This window comes from Macrobrachium rosenbergii, chromosome 13 (genome assembly GCF_040412425.1).
Source record: "Macrobrachium rosenbergii isolate ZJJX-2024 chromosome 13, ASM4041242v1, whole genome shotgun sequence".
NCBI lineage: Eukaryota > Metazoa > Arthropoda > Malacostraca > Decapoda > Palaemonidae > Macrobrachium > Macrobrachium rosenbergii.
The window spans coordinates 24569341-24587341 of record NC_089753.1 but is presented as its reverse complement, the minus strand read 5'-3'; the positions used below and the strand labels follow the sequence as shown (position 1 = coordinate 24587341).

At 40.9% G+C, this 18001-nt stretch overlaps 2 protein-coding genes across 2 annotated transcripts in view; one reads left to right on the top strand and one right to left on the bottom strand.

Moving 5' to 3' along the window:
• LOC136845041 (tigger transposable element-derived protein 1-like) overlaps positions 1 to 18001 on the top strand; it is a 289897-nt gene that overhangs the window by 170667 nt on the left and 101229 nt on the right. The window lies entirely within an intron of this gene.
• LOC136844563 (uncharacterized) overlaps positions 1095 to 18001 on the bottom strand; it is an 89426-nt gene continuing 72519 nt past the window's right edge. Inside the window, exons 5-6 of the mRNA XM_067113838.1 lie at positions 11788 to 11936; positions 1095 to 1323 (exon numbers count right to left, since the gene is read on the bottom strand). Of these exons, the coding sequence (XP_066969939.1) occupies positions 1095 to 1323; positions 11788 to 11936 (378 nt within the window). The remainder of the gene's footprint in view (positions 1324 to 11787; positions 11937 to 18001) is intronic.

Genomic DNA, 18001 nt, shown 5'->3' with positions numbered 1-18001 from the left:
TATTAAGTTTCACAGAATTGAAACGTAGGCTGCTTGGATGACATTTGTAGAGGCTATTCCTCATGTTAAAGATGAGCTGAGAAAAAGATGTCTGGAAGCTTTAGCAACATTTTACAACAGTAATGGAGGCATACTAAAAGCAGCTGCTCTTGACATTTTTTATCACAAAGAATGTTGGAAGTCACACTGCAGGCCAGTGAATGATGCCCTCACAAATACTAAATGGACAGTTCAACGTCACCAAACAATGTACTTTGTACATTTCCTGATGCCACAAGTCCTGCTACAGCCAATTGCTCAATGCCACTACCAGTATACCTTTTTCTTAGCGCATTCAAGTAGGAGAGCTCTGTGTGGAATTCACTGAGCACACCTATTACTCAAGACCATCTGCCCATATCTAAAAATAAGAGTTCTGCATCAAACTTATAGATAGCTAGGTCCGAAACTAGCTGAATCAGGGGCATTTGTTTCTTCACTGCAACGCTCTGACAATAATGCATCACATCTATTACAACCTCTTTGCTTGGGGATTGCGCATAGTCCATTACATTGTAAGCCTCCTATTTCTCAACACTATTGTCAAAAGAAGAGTGATACCCTGCACAAACAGGAACATCGTCTTCAGACTTTACAACTCTGAGAAGTGCATGGGCTTTTAGTTCACGTCTTACCTCAGTTTGAGAGCTGCAATCTATTATTCTCGGTTCTGGCTGGATAAGCGTAGTATAATGAGCTAGGCTTTTAGGAACACTAGGGCACGTCAGGCCTTTCCATATGTCAGATTTTTGAACTTTCAAGATTATTTTCTCCAAAGTATTTGTCTCTCTGCGGTAGGATGTTGGTTGTGGCATCATGACATTAGTAGAGTGGCTTCTCTCAGAACCTGTCAAACCATCTTCTATAAAGTCATCATTATCCATCACAACAGTGCACGGCTTCCCTTCAGCTATTTCAGTAGGACATTGATGTGGCTGATCTGTGGCTATCACACCTAACTGTTCCCTTGACTTATTATGTTCTTTTAGTACCCATACTGACAGTTCATCTAGTACATCATTATACGACATTCCAATTCTCATATTCCTTAGTGTTTAAATAAGCTCTTTACTGCCTGTTAAATTATGGGAATACATTGATATGCTACCTTGCAAAGGTTTCCGCTTGCCAGTCATCAGATACATTAAGCCCTCTGACAGGAAATGTACTGCCGACTGCAAGCATTCCTTAACCACCACTCGGCCATTTACAATATCAGATTTGAGATCAGCAACTAATGCAACACGATTGTGAACATCATTAGGTGTTTTATATTCCTTAATGCTGCAAGGCCATGAGATTCCAAGTTCATGGTGAAATGCTGCATATAATCATTGAGTTGCCTTATGTATCAAATGGGTAGTTTGTATACCCCAATTATTGAGGACACTTTCTACATATTGTTATGGGCCCCCGCCCATCAAACATACACAAGTCTCTTAAAATACAAATAAAGTCACAAACGACCAAGTCCACAATAGGTGGAATGGCCGCAACAGAGTGTACAGAGATGAAATCAAGGAGGATAAAGAAAAACTGAAAATAAAACCCTAATATTTAATACAAACTTTTAGAAAGAAATGACCACTGAGCCTCTTACAAAATACATTAAATAAACACAAAAATCAACCACACACTGAAAACATCGAATAACAAACACAATTACACCAAATTAAGATAGACTATACAATTACACTTTAAAGAGAGGGCCCTGAAAGTAATAGAATGTCAAAAAGTCAGAATAACCTAACTTATTACACACTAAATATTTATAAACTGCTTCCGTTAAGAGAGCTGTAAACAGTAGCAGTGGCTAACGCAGCCTTCAAATCACGGGTCGAGGGGAATAATATATATTCTTGAGACCTTACCAAACGTAAGAGAGGTCCCCTTGGCAAAAATCACTGGGCCAAGGGCGTAGACTGAAGTGAGAATCACTTTAACGTTGCAAGACGATCAACGGACACGGCCGTCCGACAGGTAATCACACCTTACCAGTTGGCAGAGAGGTCCCCTTGGCAAAATGACTGAACCAAGGGCGCAGACTGAAGAATGAATCAATCTCCCAAAGGAGGACAGCAGCAGCAACTGAAGAAAGGCAGGTATCGTAATCCAGAGTTAATCCTCCAATAAGTCAAGCCCTCACAATGTTAATGGTCCAGAAAACTACTGAACCAGACCTGGCGAGACAGCGCTGAATACAGCTCCAGCCAACACCACACGTGAAAATAAAACAAGCTCATTGTAATTAAAACTATACAACAAGTCAGAAATGTCAGGGAGGAGGAAACAGGGTTATTACGTTCCAAAAAAATAATTACTGCCAAAGTGACTTATTCAAAACAAATTAATTTACGTTAAATTAAACACATACTGACACCTCCTCACCCAACAAAAAAAAACTTTCCACAAGAAAATTTTTCTACAAAGTATTGAACTTAACTCAAAATTTAAAGAAATATATTAACTCTTAAACGCCAAGCCTCTATTTACAAAAACGTCTCCCGTATGCCGGCGGCGTTTGGGAGTTAAGCGCCAATTGCGGAAAAAGTTTTTTCAAAAATCACAGCACGCTTAGTTTTTAAGATAAAGAGTTCATTTTTGGCTCCTTTTTTTGTCATTGCCTGAAGTTTAGTATGCAACCATCAGAAATGAAAAAAATATCATTATCATATATAAATATTGAAATATATGACAGCGCAAAAAAATTTTCATATATAATTTTATACAAATCGCACTGTGAGCAATATGGTTAAAGCTAACGGATTATTTTTTTTTCTTTGTATTGTACACTAAATTGCTATGATTTTGGTATATAACAAATTGTAAAACGATCAAAGTAACACAGAGAAAATATTATCACAATATGATGCATGAATCTGTAACGAGCGGACGTAAAAAAATGTTTTTTTCAAAAATTCACCATAAATCGAAATATTGTGCTAGAGACTTCCTGTTTGTTAAAAAATGAAGCTAATTGATTGAATATTACTAAACTGTAAGTCATTTAGCTTACAATTGCAGTTTTCGACCATTTCGGTCGAGTTAAAGTTGACCGAAGGTCGAATTTTTTCTATTTATTGTAATTTATATGAAAATATTTCAAAACTGATAAAAGCTACAACCATGAGTTATTTTCTGTTGTATTCTACATGAAATTGCGCACATTTTCATATATAAACTTTATGTAATGACTAATATAAAACGGTGCAAACATTACGACAATGTGACAAAAGAATTTCTGAGATGTTCGGCAGAGTTACCGCACGGACGTAAGGAAAATGTTTTTTTCAAAAATTCACCATAAATCGAAATATTGTGCTAGAGACTTCCAATTTATTGCAAAATAAAGGTAAATGATTGAATATTACTACAATGTAAGAGTTTTAGCTTACAATTGCGTTTTTCGACCATTTCGGTCGAGTTAAAATTGACCGAAGGTTGAAATTTTGGCAGTTATCGTGATTTATGTGAAAATATTTCAATTGATAAAAGCTACAACCATGAATTATTTTCTGTTGTATTCTACATGAAATTGCAAATATTTTCATATATAAAAGTTTATGTAACGACCAATGTAAAACGGTGCAAACATTATGACAACGTGACGAAAGAATTTCTGAGATGTTCGCAGAGTTACACATGCGGACGTAAGGAAAATGTTTTTTCAAAAATTCACCATAAATCGAAATATTGTGCTAGAGACTTCCAATTTATTGCAAAATAAAGGTAAATGATTGAATATTACTAGAATGTAAGAGTTTTAGTTTACAATTGCGTTTTTCGACCATTTCGGTCGAGTTAAAATTGACCGAAGGTTGAAATTTTGGCAGTTATCGTGATTTATGTGAAAATATTTCAAGTGATAAAAGCTACAACCATGAATTATTTTCTGTTGTATTCTACATGAAATTGCGCACATTTTCATATATAAAAGTTTATGTAACGACCAATGTAAAACAATGCAAACATTACAACAACGTGACGAAAGAATTTCTGAGATGTTCGGCCGAGTTACCACGCGCAGACATAAGGAAAAAGTTTTTTTCAGAAATTCACCATAAATCGAAATATTGTGCTAGAGACTTCCAGTTTGTTGCAAAATGAAGGTACATGCTTGAATATTACTAGAATGTAAGAGTTTTAGCTTATAATTGCATTTTTTTACCATTTTGGTCAAGTTAAAGTTGACCAAAGGTTGAAATTTTGGCAGTTATCGTGATTTATATGAAAATATTTCAAAACTGATAAAAGCTACAACCATGAGTTATTTTTTGTTGTATTCTACATGAAATTGCGCACATTTCCATATATAAAACTTTATGTAACGACTAACATAAAATGGTGCAAACATTACGACAACGTGACGAAAGAATTTCTAGAGCGGATGTAAGGAAAAAGTTTTTTTCAAAAATTCATCATACGAAATATTGTGCTAGAGACTTCCAATTTGTTGCAAAATGAAGGTAAATTATTGAATATTACTAGAATGTAAGAGTTTTAGCTTACAATTGCGTTTTTTTACCATTTCGGTCGAGTCAAAGTTGACCGAAGGTTGAAATTTTGGCAGTTATCGAGATTTATATGAAAATATTTCCAAACTGATAAAAGCTACAACCATGGGTTGTATTTTGTTGTATTCTACATGAAATTGCGCACATTTTCATATATAAAACTTTACGTAACGGCTAATATAAAACAATGCAAAAATTACGACAAAATGACGAAAGAATTTCTGAAATTTTCGGCCGAGTTACCGCGCGGACGTAAGGAAAAATTTTTTTCAAAAATTCACCATAAATCGAAATATTGTGCTAGAGACTTCCAATATGTTGCAAAATGAAGGTAAATGATTGAATATTACTAGAATGTAAGAGTTTTAGCTTACAATTGCGTTTTTCGACCATTTCGGTCGAGTCAAAGTTGACCAAGGTTGAAATTTTTGTAGTCAACGTGCGGTGCGTCCACTTGGCACCCAACAGACAATTTTAGTCGACGATGATACGTCCAGTAGGCGTTTAAGGGTTAAAATGCTAATATCAAAAACAAACATAGCAATTCAATCTATATGAAATAAAACAGGGACAATAAGAAAAATTAAAGTCAATGACAAAACTCAAAAAGTGATTGAAAATACTATTTCTGAGTCCAGCCCGTGTCACCCGGTGAAATTCCATACTAACACGAATTTCTAGGTATAAAATGCTAGATATACCAGAGAAAAAGAGCTTTCAGGAATGCTGGGGTTACTACCCCCAGATCGAACATCAGTTCCACAATGGAGACGCCGGTATAACCAAGGGTGAGTGAAAGGATCACAACCACAGAGCCACACTCGATAGACATCCCCATGACAAAACCCCTCGGAAAGAGCGGTGGGCCGTTCAAGCCCCCACGCTCATCCGCCCGCCAGGCCGGCGACCCCAGCGCCATCTACACTCATTCCATTTTCTAGCACGTGATCTTCGTCACTCAGAATTTTGTGCTTTTGGTTTTTTGAGTGTTTTCTGCCGTTCTCAGCATGTCTTCAAGCAGCTTTAACATCTCTAAGTTAAGTATCATCTTATTGTGGGATTTTTATGATAAGTGTGGCTGAATCAGTCCGTATTTTCATATTATATGGGACTGTTGTTATGACCCCACGCGTCCCCCAGCCAGCCATGTCGAAGAATTAATGAGATTTACCCTTCCAGCTTATTCTGTTTGGGCTGTCTCCTTGTCGTTATATTACTTATTTTTCCCCCTGGATCTCATCCTGGCGGTGTTTCCTGGGCGGGTTTTTTATCGGTGTTTCGTTTATGTATTACTGATCCTCATGTCGGGTTCCCTCTATAGGGTTCCCGTCATTTCCCGCTTAGGATTCTCCCTCCGGGATGGGTTCCCATGATGGAGTTAACTTATTTATCATGCTTATCAATTAGTTGTGCTGGTGCTGTACGTATTGTGTTGCCTTGATTCATGCGGGGTAGCGTCAGCTTGATTGTCTGGCCGCTCCTCGGGGCTAGGCTACGCACCTTGCACAAGCACATTATTCTTGGGTTATGTATATTATGTATATTTGTGATGGTGATTTATTGGGTATTTGTTGTGTGGGTCTCTCCCCTTGCCTTTCATGCCAGATAGGCTTGTATTTGCTTCCTTGACCTCCCGCCCTCCTCGTAGGTTAGGCGTGGGGTAGACCCTCAGGTTGAGGGAGTTTTTGTTGCTGTTTCTCCCATGGGCCGTTGTTTGGGTGGTAGAGTGAGACCCCTTTGTCCTCCCCCTTCATCACGAAACACCTAGAGTTAAACCTTTGTCTCCTCTAGGCTGTTATAGCCTTACCCCCCCCTTTCTTTCGGCCCTGGTTGTACTTCGGCACGGAAATTTCTCTCCGTTATTAAATCCCCCACCCTTCCCTTGTCCCTCCCCGTTAGCCTAGGCTATGCCTAGGCACGGGCGTTGACCTAGGCTATGACTAGGCAGGAGTCGGCGTGTTGAGGCCTTGGTCGCTATCCCTTTCTCCTTGGGGGTAGGCTTGTCCTGGGGGTAGGCTTGTCCTGCCATCGCTAGTATTATTTTACTTGGCATGGCGCGTGCTTGCAGTCGAGCGGGTGAAGCATTTTCCCTTGTCTCCTGTTTTCGCCTGACTTAGCCTACTCCTCATCCCTACTCCACCAACCCTCCCTCCCCCTCCCCATCTCAGGCCAGCTCTTGCCTATTCTCTCGTGCGGGTGGCGCTAGATGGCGTTTTCTCCGAGTTGGGGCTTTCCTGGTGGAGAGATTCTTCCCTCCCAGAGCAAGTCCCCAACAGCACTGCGCTTGTTTTGATGTTTCGTTTACCTACTCTCCTAGGATCGGCGGGTTTCAACATTCTTTCTTTAACGTTCTCGACCTCTTTCCGTTTGATTTGCCTTAGTTGTCACATTGGCGCCTTACTCCGGCTTTTATTATACTTGGCCTTGCGATGACGGTTGCCTCACCCACCTATAGTTTTTCTGGCAGGGAGGTTCGGGCTCCGGGGGAAGGGATGCCTCCAGTCTCCGGATAACGATTCTTTACCTTGTTACCTACCCCGTTACCATCACTTGTATTTTATATATATATATATCCGCTTTGGAGCGAAGTTTCTTACTCCGCCACTACACATATATTCATTAGTATTATATGTTTTCTTTTTACTTGTCCGGTGTTCTGCCCTGGGGTTCCGCCGTCTTTATTGCTGGCAGCCCTTGTGGTAGGGCCCTGTTGACTCAGCTCTCCCGTTCCGCCGGAGTATTCCGGTGACCGGGAGGCAGCTTGCCTACCACTCTGTTTAATTTATGGTTTGGTGGCCCCGTCTCTGACGAGGGGTTTTTCTCCCCGCCGGAGTCCTCCGGTAGTAGGTCGAAATACCCTGGCCTACCTGCTTTAGGTTGCTTAGAGTGGTAGGTTCATGTACTTTTTTACACTTACAGACTGTTCCTTGTGAGGAGCCAGGGTGCACCGCTTCCTCCAGCAACCCTTGGGCATTGTGGTGTGCCGGACCCACGCTGGCTGTGCGGTCCGGCTGGACGACCTTATCGTTTGGCACCCTGATGGCTGTGAGGTCTGCTTCGCCTTGTGTGGTAGCATCCAGGACGAGTCGGTAAGATATCGCTTCCCGTTCCTTACGTCTCTTCAGTCTAATAAGTGCTTATATTGTATTCGTGACTTTTATATTTCAGTATCTTAGCCCTAATTGCCTGCTCTGGTAACCCTTTGCCTCAATTAAGGGAGACAGACTCCACATCCCTGGTATTCCCTGGAGGTGAGGAGTTTTGGAAAGACGCCCCGTCCACCTTTACTGTGGGAAAGTTGGATGCTCACTGCGCGTCTGCACAATTTAGCGAGCAGCTTCCTAAGCTCCCGGAAGCCTTGCTAAAGGCAGAATTTGAAGCCCGGACTAGATTAGGCCGGTCCTTGAACTCCGTCTGCCTCACAGAAGCAACTGCCGTCTCCTGCGCAGAAGAGCCCTTCTTCCAGGTTCTGGCTAAATCCCTGTTAGCAGGGTTTCAGTCAGACCTGTATGATTTTATGGTGGCTAAATTAGAGTGTAGGAAGTTCATCTTTGCTGAGGCCACCATACGTCATGAGCCTAACAAGCTCATGAAGAGCTCTATCTGGGGCGCCAACCTTTTCCCAGATGAAGACGTAGCCAGTGTGCTGAGCGAGGCTACTAGAGCCAACCAGAGTCTTCGCTCTCGTTAATTTATCTCCCAAATTACAAGCGGAAGACCCCAGAATCTGGCGGCTCCCAGACCAAGTCTGGTAAACGTTTCAGGCGGCATAAGAGACCTCACCACCAGACGGTCGTCCAAGCTGTCCTGGTCTCGGCAGTGGCCCAGCCCTCCACCTCTAAGGCTCATCCCCAACAGTACGTGCTGGTCCAACCAGCCCAATCCCTTGCTGCACCCTCGCATGCGTATCCTCACCGGCATACAATCCCACCTATGAGGGCCGAGAAATCTTTCACAACCCTTAGGAGTGCAAGGGGGAAGAGGTCGGGCCCCTTACAGAGGCAAATCTAACTCCGCCCCAAGAGGAAAACCTGGACGTGGTAGAGGAAACAAACCCGCTTCCTCCCACTGAGACCAGTCAGGTAGGTGGTTGTCTTTACTGGTTCAGAGACCAGTGGTCCTTCAGTCCTTGGGCACACAGCATTGTGTCCAAAGGTCTGGGTTGGAGCTGGACCAAGGACCCCCCTCCCCTGATCAGGTTTTACCAGCCACCCTCCAGAGTCCTACAGGACTATGTGGCGGAACTGCTCAACAAGCGAGCAATAAAGAAAGTAAGGCACCTCAAATTTCAAGGCAGGTTGTTCACTGTCCCAAAGAAAGACTCCGGTCAGCAAAGAGTGATTCTGGATCTGTCGCATCTAAATCTTTATATAAAATGCGACAAAATTTACGATGCTTTTACGGTAGCGCAGGTATGGACTCTACTTCCATTTTCATGAGCCGTCATCACCTCTATCGATCTTTCAGACGCTTACTATCACGTCCCCGGTTTAACAACTTCTCTCCGTTCCTGGGTTTCAGACTCGAAACAAGCCTACTCCTTCAGGGTCATGCCTTTATCTCAATATAGCCCCAGGATATTTACAAAGCTGGCGGAAACGGTAGTACAGCAGCTCGGTCCCGAGGATCTCTCTAAAAGCGCACCTGGACAATTGGATAATTTGGGCCCCAACAGTCCTAGAGTGCCGGAAGGCTACAGCCATAGTCATCAAGTTCCTTGAGTCGTTAGGCTTCCAGCTGAACAGAGAGAAGTCCCGCTTGACTCCGGAGTCCCGGTTCCAGTGGCTGGGCCTCCAGTGGGATCTGTCCTCATACACGTTATCCCTTCCGTCGTCCAAGCGGAAGGAGATAGCTTCCCTTACCAGGAAATTTCTGAGGGACAAAGCAGCATCCCGCCAGTCCCAAGAGAGAATCCTCGGCTCCCTTCAATTTGCCTCAGTGACGGACCTGCTCTTAAAAGCAAAATTAAAGGACATAAACAGAGTGTGGCGGAGTCGAGCCAATGTCAGGCTCAGAGACAAGGTCTCCTCCATCCCACGAATTTTAAAGGCGAGACTGCGACCTTGGTCCACAGTCAGCAGCCTGTCCAAGACAGTCCCTCTTCAGTTCCCTCCTCCGGCACTGGTGGTTCACACAGACGCCTCATTAAAAATTTGGGAAGGGTGACATTCGCCAAAACAAAAAGTACAAGGAACATGGTCTACAATGTTTCAACGGTTCCATATAAACACCTTGGAAGCTATGGCGTATTTCTAACCTTAAAGAAAATCCGCCCCCCCAGCCGGATTCACATCAGGCTGGTGTTGGACAGCGCCGTGGTAGTTCATTGCATCAACAGGGGCGGCTCCAAATCAGGTCGCGTAAACCAGGTGATGGTAGCTATTTTCTCCCTGGCGAACAAGCACAGCTGGCATCTGTCAGCCACCCACCTAGCGGGAGTGCGGAACGTGGTGGCGGATTCCCTGTCCAGAACTACTCCGTTAGAGACGGAGTGGTCTCTGGACGGAGAGTCTTTCAATTGGATTTGCCGCCGGGTTCCGGGACTCCAAGTGGATCTGTTCGCCGGAGAGCAACTACAAGCTTCCCTGTTATGTGGCCCATTACCTGGACCCTCAGGCTTATGCCACGGACGCAATGACCATAGACTGGAACAATTGGGAGAAGATCTACTTATTTCCCCAATAAACATGTTGTTGAAAGTACTGCACAGACTCAGGTCATTCAAAGGTCAACTGGCTCTGATAGCCCCTTATTGGCCGAAGAGCAACTGGTTCCCTCTGCTTCAGGAACTCAAGTTGCGAAGTCATCGGATTCCCAATCCCAGATTGACCCAAGTAGTACAAACCAAGACTGTGTCAGCTTCCTTAAAAATTCAGAATGCCCTAGTTTTATGGACTTTGTAAAGTTCGCTGCTCAAAAGGAGCAAACATTGACCCGTTAACACTCTGTTTTTAGAATCAGATAAGAGAGATTCTACTCTCAGACAATATGACCCAGCAGTCAAAAAATTAGCATCCTTTTTGAAGGCATCTGAAGCTCAAACTATGACTACTAACCTAGCAGTTACCTTCTTTAGATCATTGTTTGAAAAGGGCCTTGCCCCGGCCACTATTACCACAGCTAAGTCAGCCTTGAAGAAGGTATTTTTATATGGTTTTAATATTGACCTTACAGATTCTTACTTTTCATCTATCTCTAGAGCATGTGCTCATCTGAGACCCGTATTGCGCCCACATTCTGTTACGTGGTTCCTCAATGATGTTCTTAAGTTAGCATCTGAGATTGACAACTCACAATGCTCTTATTTGGATCTGTTAAGGAAAACTTTATTTCTGATTAGCTTGGCTTCAGGTGCCAGAATTTCAGAGCTATCGGCTCTCTCTAGAGGTGATGATTTTGTTAGTTTCCTCCCCTGTCCGGAGAAGTCCTCCTTTCTCCTGACCATAGATTTTAGCTAAAAACGAGGACCCTCAAGACAGGTGGTCCCCTTGGAAGGTGGTGCCTCTTCTACAGGACCAGTCCTTATGCCCAGTCTATACCTTAAAGTCTTACCTTTTAAGAACTCCACAGTGTAAACACGGGTCCTCTTTTTATCAGAGAGAAAGGTGGAACTCTTTCGTTGAATGCTATAAGACAGCAGATTCTGTATTTTATTAAACAAGCCAACCCGGATTCAGTCCCTAAGGTTCATGATATCCGTGCAGTAGCTACTTCCACTAATTATTTTCATAATATGGATTTTGCACGAACTTACCAAATATACGGGGATGGAAATCACCTCTAGTGTTTAAACGCCATTATTTAAAATCACTCAAAGCCCTAAAATTTTCAGCAGTGGCTGTGGGGAGTGTCATTCCCCCACCTTAATTATCCTTTATCCTTCTCCCTTCCCCCCCGCCCGTCTGCCTCATTTACTTCTCTGCCTGCCCTTCTGGATCGATCATGCCTCACTGCCTTGCTCCTCAAATTGATGTTAAATTGCCTTTAATATTATCTTTTTGGTGATTGTATTTTGACATGCTGTGATTTTGGATTGTCTTAGGGTACTGGGCTGTTTTATTTTGCTCCATGAAAGTAATAAATTTCTCATGTTGTAAATGTCTCTCTTTGTTCTTAGATATAAGTTTATATTTACTCCTTGTAATTTTGTATTATTGGATGTATTTTGCCTACTATATTTGCATTGTGTACCTGTTTTTGTATTCTACTTTTAAGGTTGTATTAATGTACCTACCTGTTACTAATCATGTTTTCATGTGGAGAGATATTCTGATTAAATCCTTTTTCATAGCCTGTGTTTTTGTTCAGATCACCTTGTCTTTTTCTGTAGTTTTCAGTCTTGGCATGATTCTCTATCACTATTTCACCAAAGCTGACACGGGGCTGGACTCAGAAAGGCAGGGATTTTGACAAAGGAAAAAAATCTATTTCTGAGGAAGGCCCATGTCACCCGCTGACCCTCCCAGAAAACAACTTCTCCCCCCGACTTGCACATGCCAAGCCTGGGGTGGTGCTAAAACTGGAATGAGTGTAGATGGCAAGCTGGTAATTAAAACCAACCTGGCAGAAATGAGCGTGGGGCTGGAACGAAACACCGCTCTTTCCGAAGGTTTTGTCATGGGGATGTCTATTCAAAACAAATGGCTCTGTGGTTGTGATCCTTTCACTCACCCCTTGGTTATACAAAAAAAATTTTTCCATTGTGGAAGATTTTTCGATCTGGGGTAGTAACCCCAGCATTCCTGAAATTCTTTTTCTCTGGTATATCTAGCATTTTATACCTAGAAATTCAATGTTAGTATGGAATTTCACAGGGACAATAAGCCTTCAAGTCAGAAAAGATTTTTCCTGATTGTCAAAATCCTTATCACATTGCCGGCAAAAATAGATTAGAGATAGTGGCAAAAAAATTTTGTACCACTTTCAATACAGTCAATAGATATCAAATCTTAACCTTAATACTAAGACTTAAAGCTAATACAAGTAAATAATTTATAGTGACCACGCCAAAAATAACATCAGTATCAACATACGAAGAAATATGGTAATATCCCCATGAACTCACAAGTGGAGCGGTGGGCACAGGTTAGCAGAGCACCAATGTTAACAAGACTAACCTATTATTAGACTAAACCTAGATAACCGACAACAAAAATATAAATCAACCACAATGGGGCTGGTGTTACCTCAACCAAGGTCACCACTCATACACCAGCCAGTAGCGCCTAAAAAACGGCCGTGCTGTGCTACAGACCCGTGAGCCCGTGACCTGGCTAAATTATTCTGAAAACACAAATATCAGTCAAACAAAAATAAGGACCAAAACCTTAATAGATTAACCTTAACTTAGTCTAGGTCACCACTCATACACCAGCCTGTAGCGCCTAAAAAACGGCTGTGTTGTGCTACAGACCCATGAGCCCGTGACCTATCTAAGCTATGTAAAGAAAGAATTAATGTGGACCATTGGCATAAACAAAGAACAGGGACATAACAGTATATGATTAATGATTTATAAAACTAAATTGTGGCCATCAAACACTTTCCAAAATAAGAAAACTCCAGAGACCGTTTACATACTCAACATGATTTTTTGCGACTCACTGAGTTTCAAAGTGGCCCTTTTCACAACACTTCACTCAGTTTTAGTGCATCTTTTCACTTCAGAGAGCGTCCTCACACTAAATGGGTTTGGGCCTTAAATACACACAGCATTAATGGACATACACAAGACAATGGTAACACAGTTAAAATTAACCTGGACATACACACACGACAATGGTAACACCTTAAAACTAACCTGGTTTACACAAGACAATGGTAACACCTTAAAATTAACCTGGACATACACAAGACAATGGTAACACCTTAAAATTAACCTGGACATACACAAGACAATGGTAACACCTTAAAATTAACCTCCACCAACAACACATACTAAAGTAAACAGAAATCAAAAGTACCCTTAACCACTCTTAATCAAAGACGACACCGAAGAAAAACCTGCAAATCACGACATCTAACATCTTAATCTTAAATACTTAATCCTAAATTATTTCATAAACAAGACAAACACCTGACACAACATTATTACAACACACCTGGAAACCTGTACATTCAAGAAATTTATAGGATTAATCAAATCAAGTAATATAAATATATACAAAACTTTACAAATAATAATTAACGAAGAACAAAAAGGTTTTTCTCAAATCATCCTATCGATCAGTCACTGATGCGTGACAGCGCATCAGCGACAACATTACTTTTGCCTGGAATGTGTGAAAAGCTAAACCATCAGCCGTTGATTTTTATTCCTAAACCTATTCAAGAAAATCAACGGATTATGATCCGTTAATATTTTAATCAGAGTCCCTGTAGAGGATAAATACACCTGAAAATGATTAACAGCTAAAATTAATCCCAAAGTCTCTTTCTCTACAGTCGAGTATTTCCGTTGTGCCGGGGATAACTTTTTGGAGAAATAGACAACAGGATGAGATACTCCATGAGCATCTTCCTGCAACAAAACTGCTCCAACCCCAACATCACTCACATCAGTAGCAAGCGAAAAAGGAACGTCAAAATCAGGGGCTTTCAATATAGGGAAATTCATTAGGACCTGCTTTAATTTTTCAAGGGCATTTTGGGCATCATTAGTCCATACAAAAGTCACATTCTTACGTAATAAATTAGTCAGGGGCTCAGCGATATCAAAAAAATTCTTAACAAATCTACGATAATACCCTACTAAACCCAGGAATTTTCTGACATCCCTGCGACACTTCGGTATTTCAATATGCCTAATAGAGTCTACGTTTGCCTGTTTTGGAGCCACTTTCCCAAATCCTACTTCGTGACCCAAATACACAACCTTTGCTTTGGCAAACTCACTCTTTTTAGGTTTATAACCAAACCAGCTTTCCTAAGTACCTGAAATAAAGCCTTAATACGTTTAAGATGGGTGTCCCAGTCATCACTATAAATCACAATATCATCAATATAAACAACACACCCTCTAAACCTTGGACCAAAGTATTCATTAACCTTTGAAAGGTTGCAGCAGCATTCTTCATCCCAAAAGGCATTACTTTACATTGGTAGAGTCCTCGCTGCGTTACAAACGCTGACAAATCCCGTGCCCGTTTGGACAGCGGAACTTGCCAATACCCCTTTGACAAATCAAATTTAGTTATATATTTTGAATTCCCTATCCTGTCAATACAGTCCTCTATCCTGGGTAAAGGATAACTATCAGGCTTTGTGACCTCGTTGACTTTGCGGTAATCAAAACAAAGCCTGAATTGACCATCCTGTTTCTTTACCAAAACAACAGGTGAAGACCACGGACTGTTGCTGGGTTCGATCAGCCCGTGTCGTAACATATAATCAACCTTTATTCACAACATCATTTTTAAATGGATTTAACCTGTAAGGAGATTGTTTTACCGGAGTTGCGTTACCCACATCCACATCATGTTCAAGGACAGTGGTCTGTCCTGGAACATCCGAAAATAAATCCTTATAACTAAAAACTAACTTTTTCAAAGATCCCTGTTCTACTAAATTCAAATGTGAAACCATTTCTGAAAAATTTTCTAAAGAATGTTCATTATCACTAGGCCATTCGGCACCATCAAAACAATCATCATCAAAATTACTCACGTCTGGAAAAGAAAAACAATTAATACCATTACACTTTGTAGTATCACCAACTAATGCCACGGGAATAACTTTGTCACAACCTTTATAAGCTTTTAACATATTTATGTGACACAGCTGGTAGGGTCTCCTCCTTTCAGGAGTTTCAACTAAAAAACATAATTAACATCACTTAATCCTTCTTATTAATTTTCCAGGGTATTAAAGGGCTTCTGGAATGGGAAGTTATCCCACTACAAAGTGAAAGATTCACGAACCACGGACCACGCACACAATGACCAAAAATAAGGCTGAAAGGTGAAAATCCTAAAGACTGACTCGGCACTGACCGAAATGCAAATAATAAATAAGGTAGTTCCTTATCCCATTCAGAACCATTAACCAAACAATATTTTTTTATCATAGACTTCATGGTTTGATGAAATCGTTCAAAACACCTTGACTTTCAGGATGGTATGGAGAAGAAGTCACATGTTTAATTTTTAATTCAGCCATCTTCTCCCTAAATAATTTACTTAGAAAATTAGACCCACAATCAGACTGAATTACTTTGGGCATTCCGAACCTGGAAAAATTCAATTAATACTTCAACAATTTTAACAGTTTTTATTTCGTAGTGGTATTGCCTCAGGATATCGAGACATCCTATCCATAATTGTTAAAATATACTGATTACCACTACGAGTTTTCGGCAGAGGACCAACCACGTCAATAATTACCTCTGAACGGTTCAGAAACAACAGGAATAGGATGTAATGGTGCCTTTGGAATTGGTTGATTAGGCTTCCTGACCTTTTGACATGCATCACAACTATTTACAAATTTTTTTACATCATCTTTCATCTTAGGCCAAAAATAATTTTCACACAATTTACGAGTGGTTTTAAAAACACCAAAATGACCAGCCAAACTATTTTCATGAGCCAATGTCATTAACTCCTCTCGATAAACAAAAGGAACCACAATCTGTTTAACAATTTCACAACCTGTATTAATGGCATCAAAAGGTTTACTTATTCTATAAAAAATATTATTAATTATCTTAAATCGAGGGACAGTCAAATCAGTAATTTCGCCAGACTCAACTGGCAGGTCTTTAAAATCTGCTTGAGCTGTAATAAGTTCCTTAGTAATCCAATTAAGTTTATTATCCAACACACCACTATCTATAACTAAGCTATCACTACGATCTAAACTACTCAAATCAACATCAACTACCGAATCGGCCGAGTCAACACTACTAGCCTTCGATCGAGTAACTACAGATATTTCATTACCGGAACTTAATACAATAGGAAAGTTTTATTTATTAGGCGACATCATTCCTAACACCAAATCCACATCTTTAAATAGGAAATTTATCAATAATGGCCAGTTTTAAATAACCTGAAAAAGACAGGCATGATAAATAAAAACTCTCAACCGGGTAAGACCTGATCGTATCTGGAAAACCACTTAACAAAACATATTCCTTATTTGAACATTTCCAATCAATAGGTAAAGATTCTCTGAGAATTAAAGACTGAGCAGCCCCAGTGTCACGCAAAATTTTAACCTTTCTTTGCTCAGTCGAATTCCCAGAGCGAACAAAACCATCAGACAAAATTTCTGAAAAGGAGCCAGTGACTTATTGCCTAGTCACTGATTATTAGAGTTCTCAGCCACTGACTCGTTCTCATTCCTACGAATGGCCATTACCGGACGTCTTTCGGTCCTTTGTGACCTTTTAAATGCATAACACATGCTCTTGACGTGTCCCTTCTTATGACAGAAGAAACAAGTCAAAGTTTTCAACTTCTCCGGGTTATCTGTGGTCTGCCTATTATAGCTGTTAACAGGGGTAGTTGAGAACCATAATTAACATTAGGCCTATTATACCTGTTCTGATTACTACCCTGTTAACTCTCACCCAACCAGATTTCTCATTTCTGGGTACTTCCCCTATCACATTTTTATGAGAGAGGAGGTACTCATCACTTGCAATTGCCACCTCCTGTAAAGTTTCTAATTTTAACTCTTCGAGGTGTACCTTCACCCTCATTAGGCACGGACCTTTAAACTCCTCAACCAAAATCAATTCTTTTAATTTCTCAAAGTCTGTCACCTCCTTAGACTTTAACCAGTCGCCAGCAAATTGCTCTTTAGCCTGGCGAACTCTACAAAAGTCTGCCCTTTTCCTTCTGTAAATTACGGAAGCGTTGTAACTGGTAAGCTTCCGGTACCAACTCGTAAGCCTTCAAAACTATGGCCTTTACAGAATCATAATCTGAGGACAGATCTTCGTCCAAGGTAACGTAAACTTTCTGGGCCTTACCTAACAATTTACTCTGAATAAGAGTGGTCCAATACTCTTTGGCCATTCCAACCTTGAAGCTATTCTCTCAAAAGAAACAAAAAACTCTGCCACGTTAACTTCCTGAAAATTTGGGACTAACTTTAGAGCTTCAGTTAGATTAATACAAGGTATTGCAGACACATTATGTTGGGAAGAAGAAGAACCCCTATTACTCAATGCTTGCATAGCAAGTTCGTGCTGCCTCTCTCTCTCTCCTCAGCCTTCAACCTTGGAGATCTATTTCATTCTTTTTCAACTGAATCTGCCTATCTAAAATTTCTACTGACACCGCTTCCTCCACCTGCCTAGTCTCTGGTTTACCTTCTGCCTTCATCACCTTAACCTTTTCATAAACATTGAGAAGCAACAAGCCCTTCCTAACAGACCCAGGATTTTCAATTTCAAAAATTCTGCTACACACTTCTAAATCAGGCTTATTCAATTCCTGCCA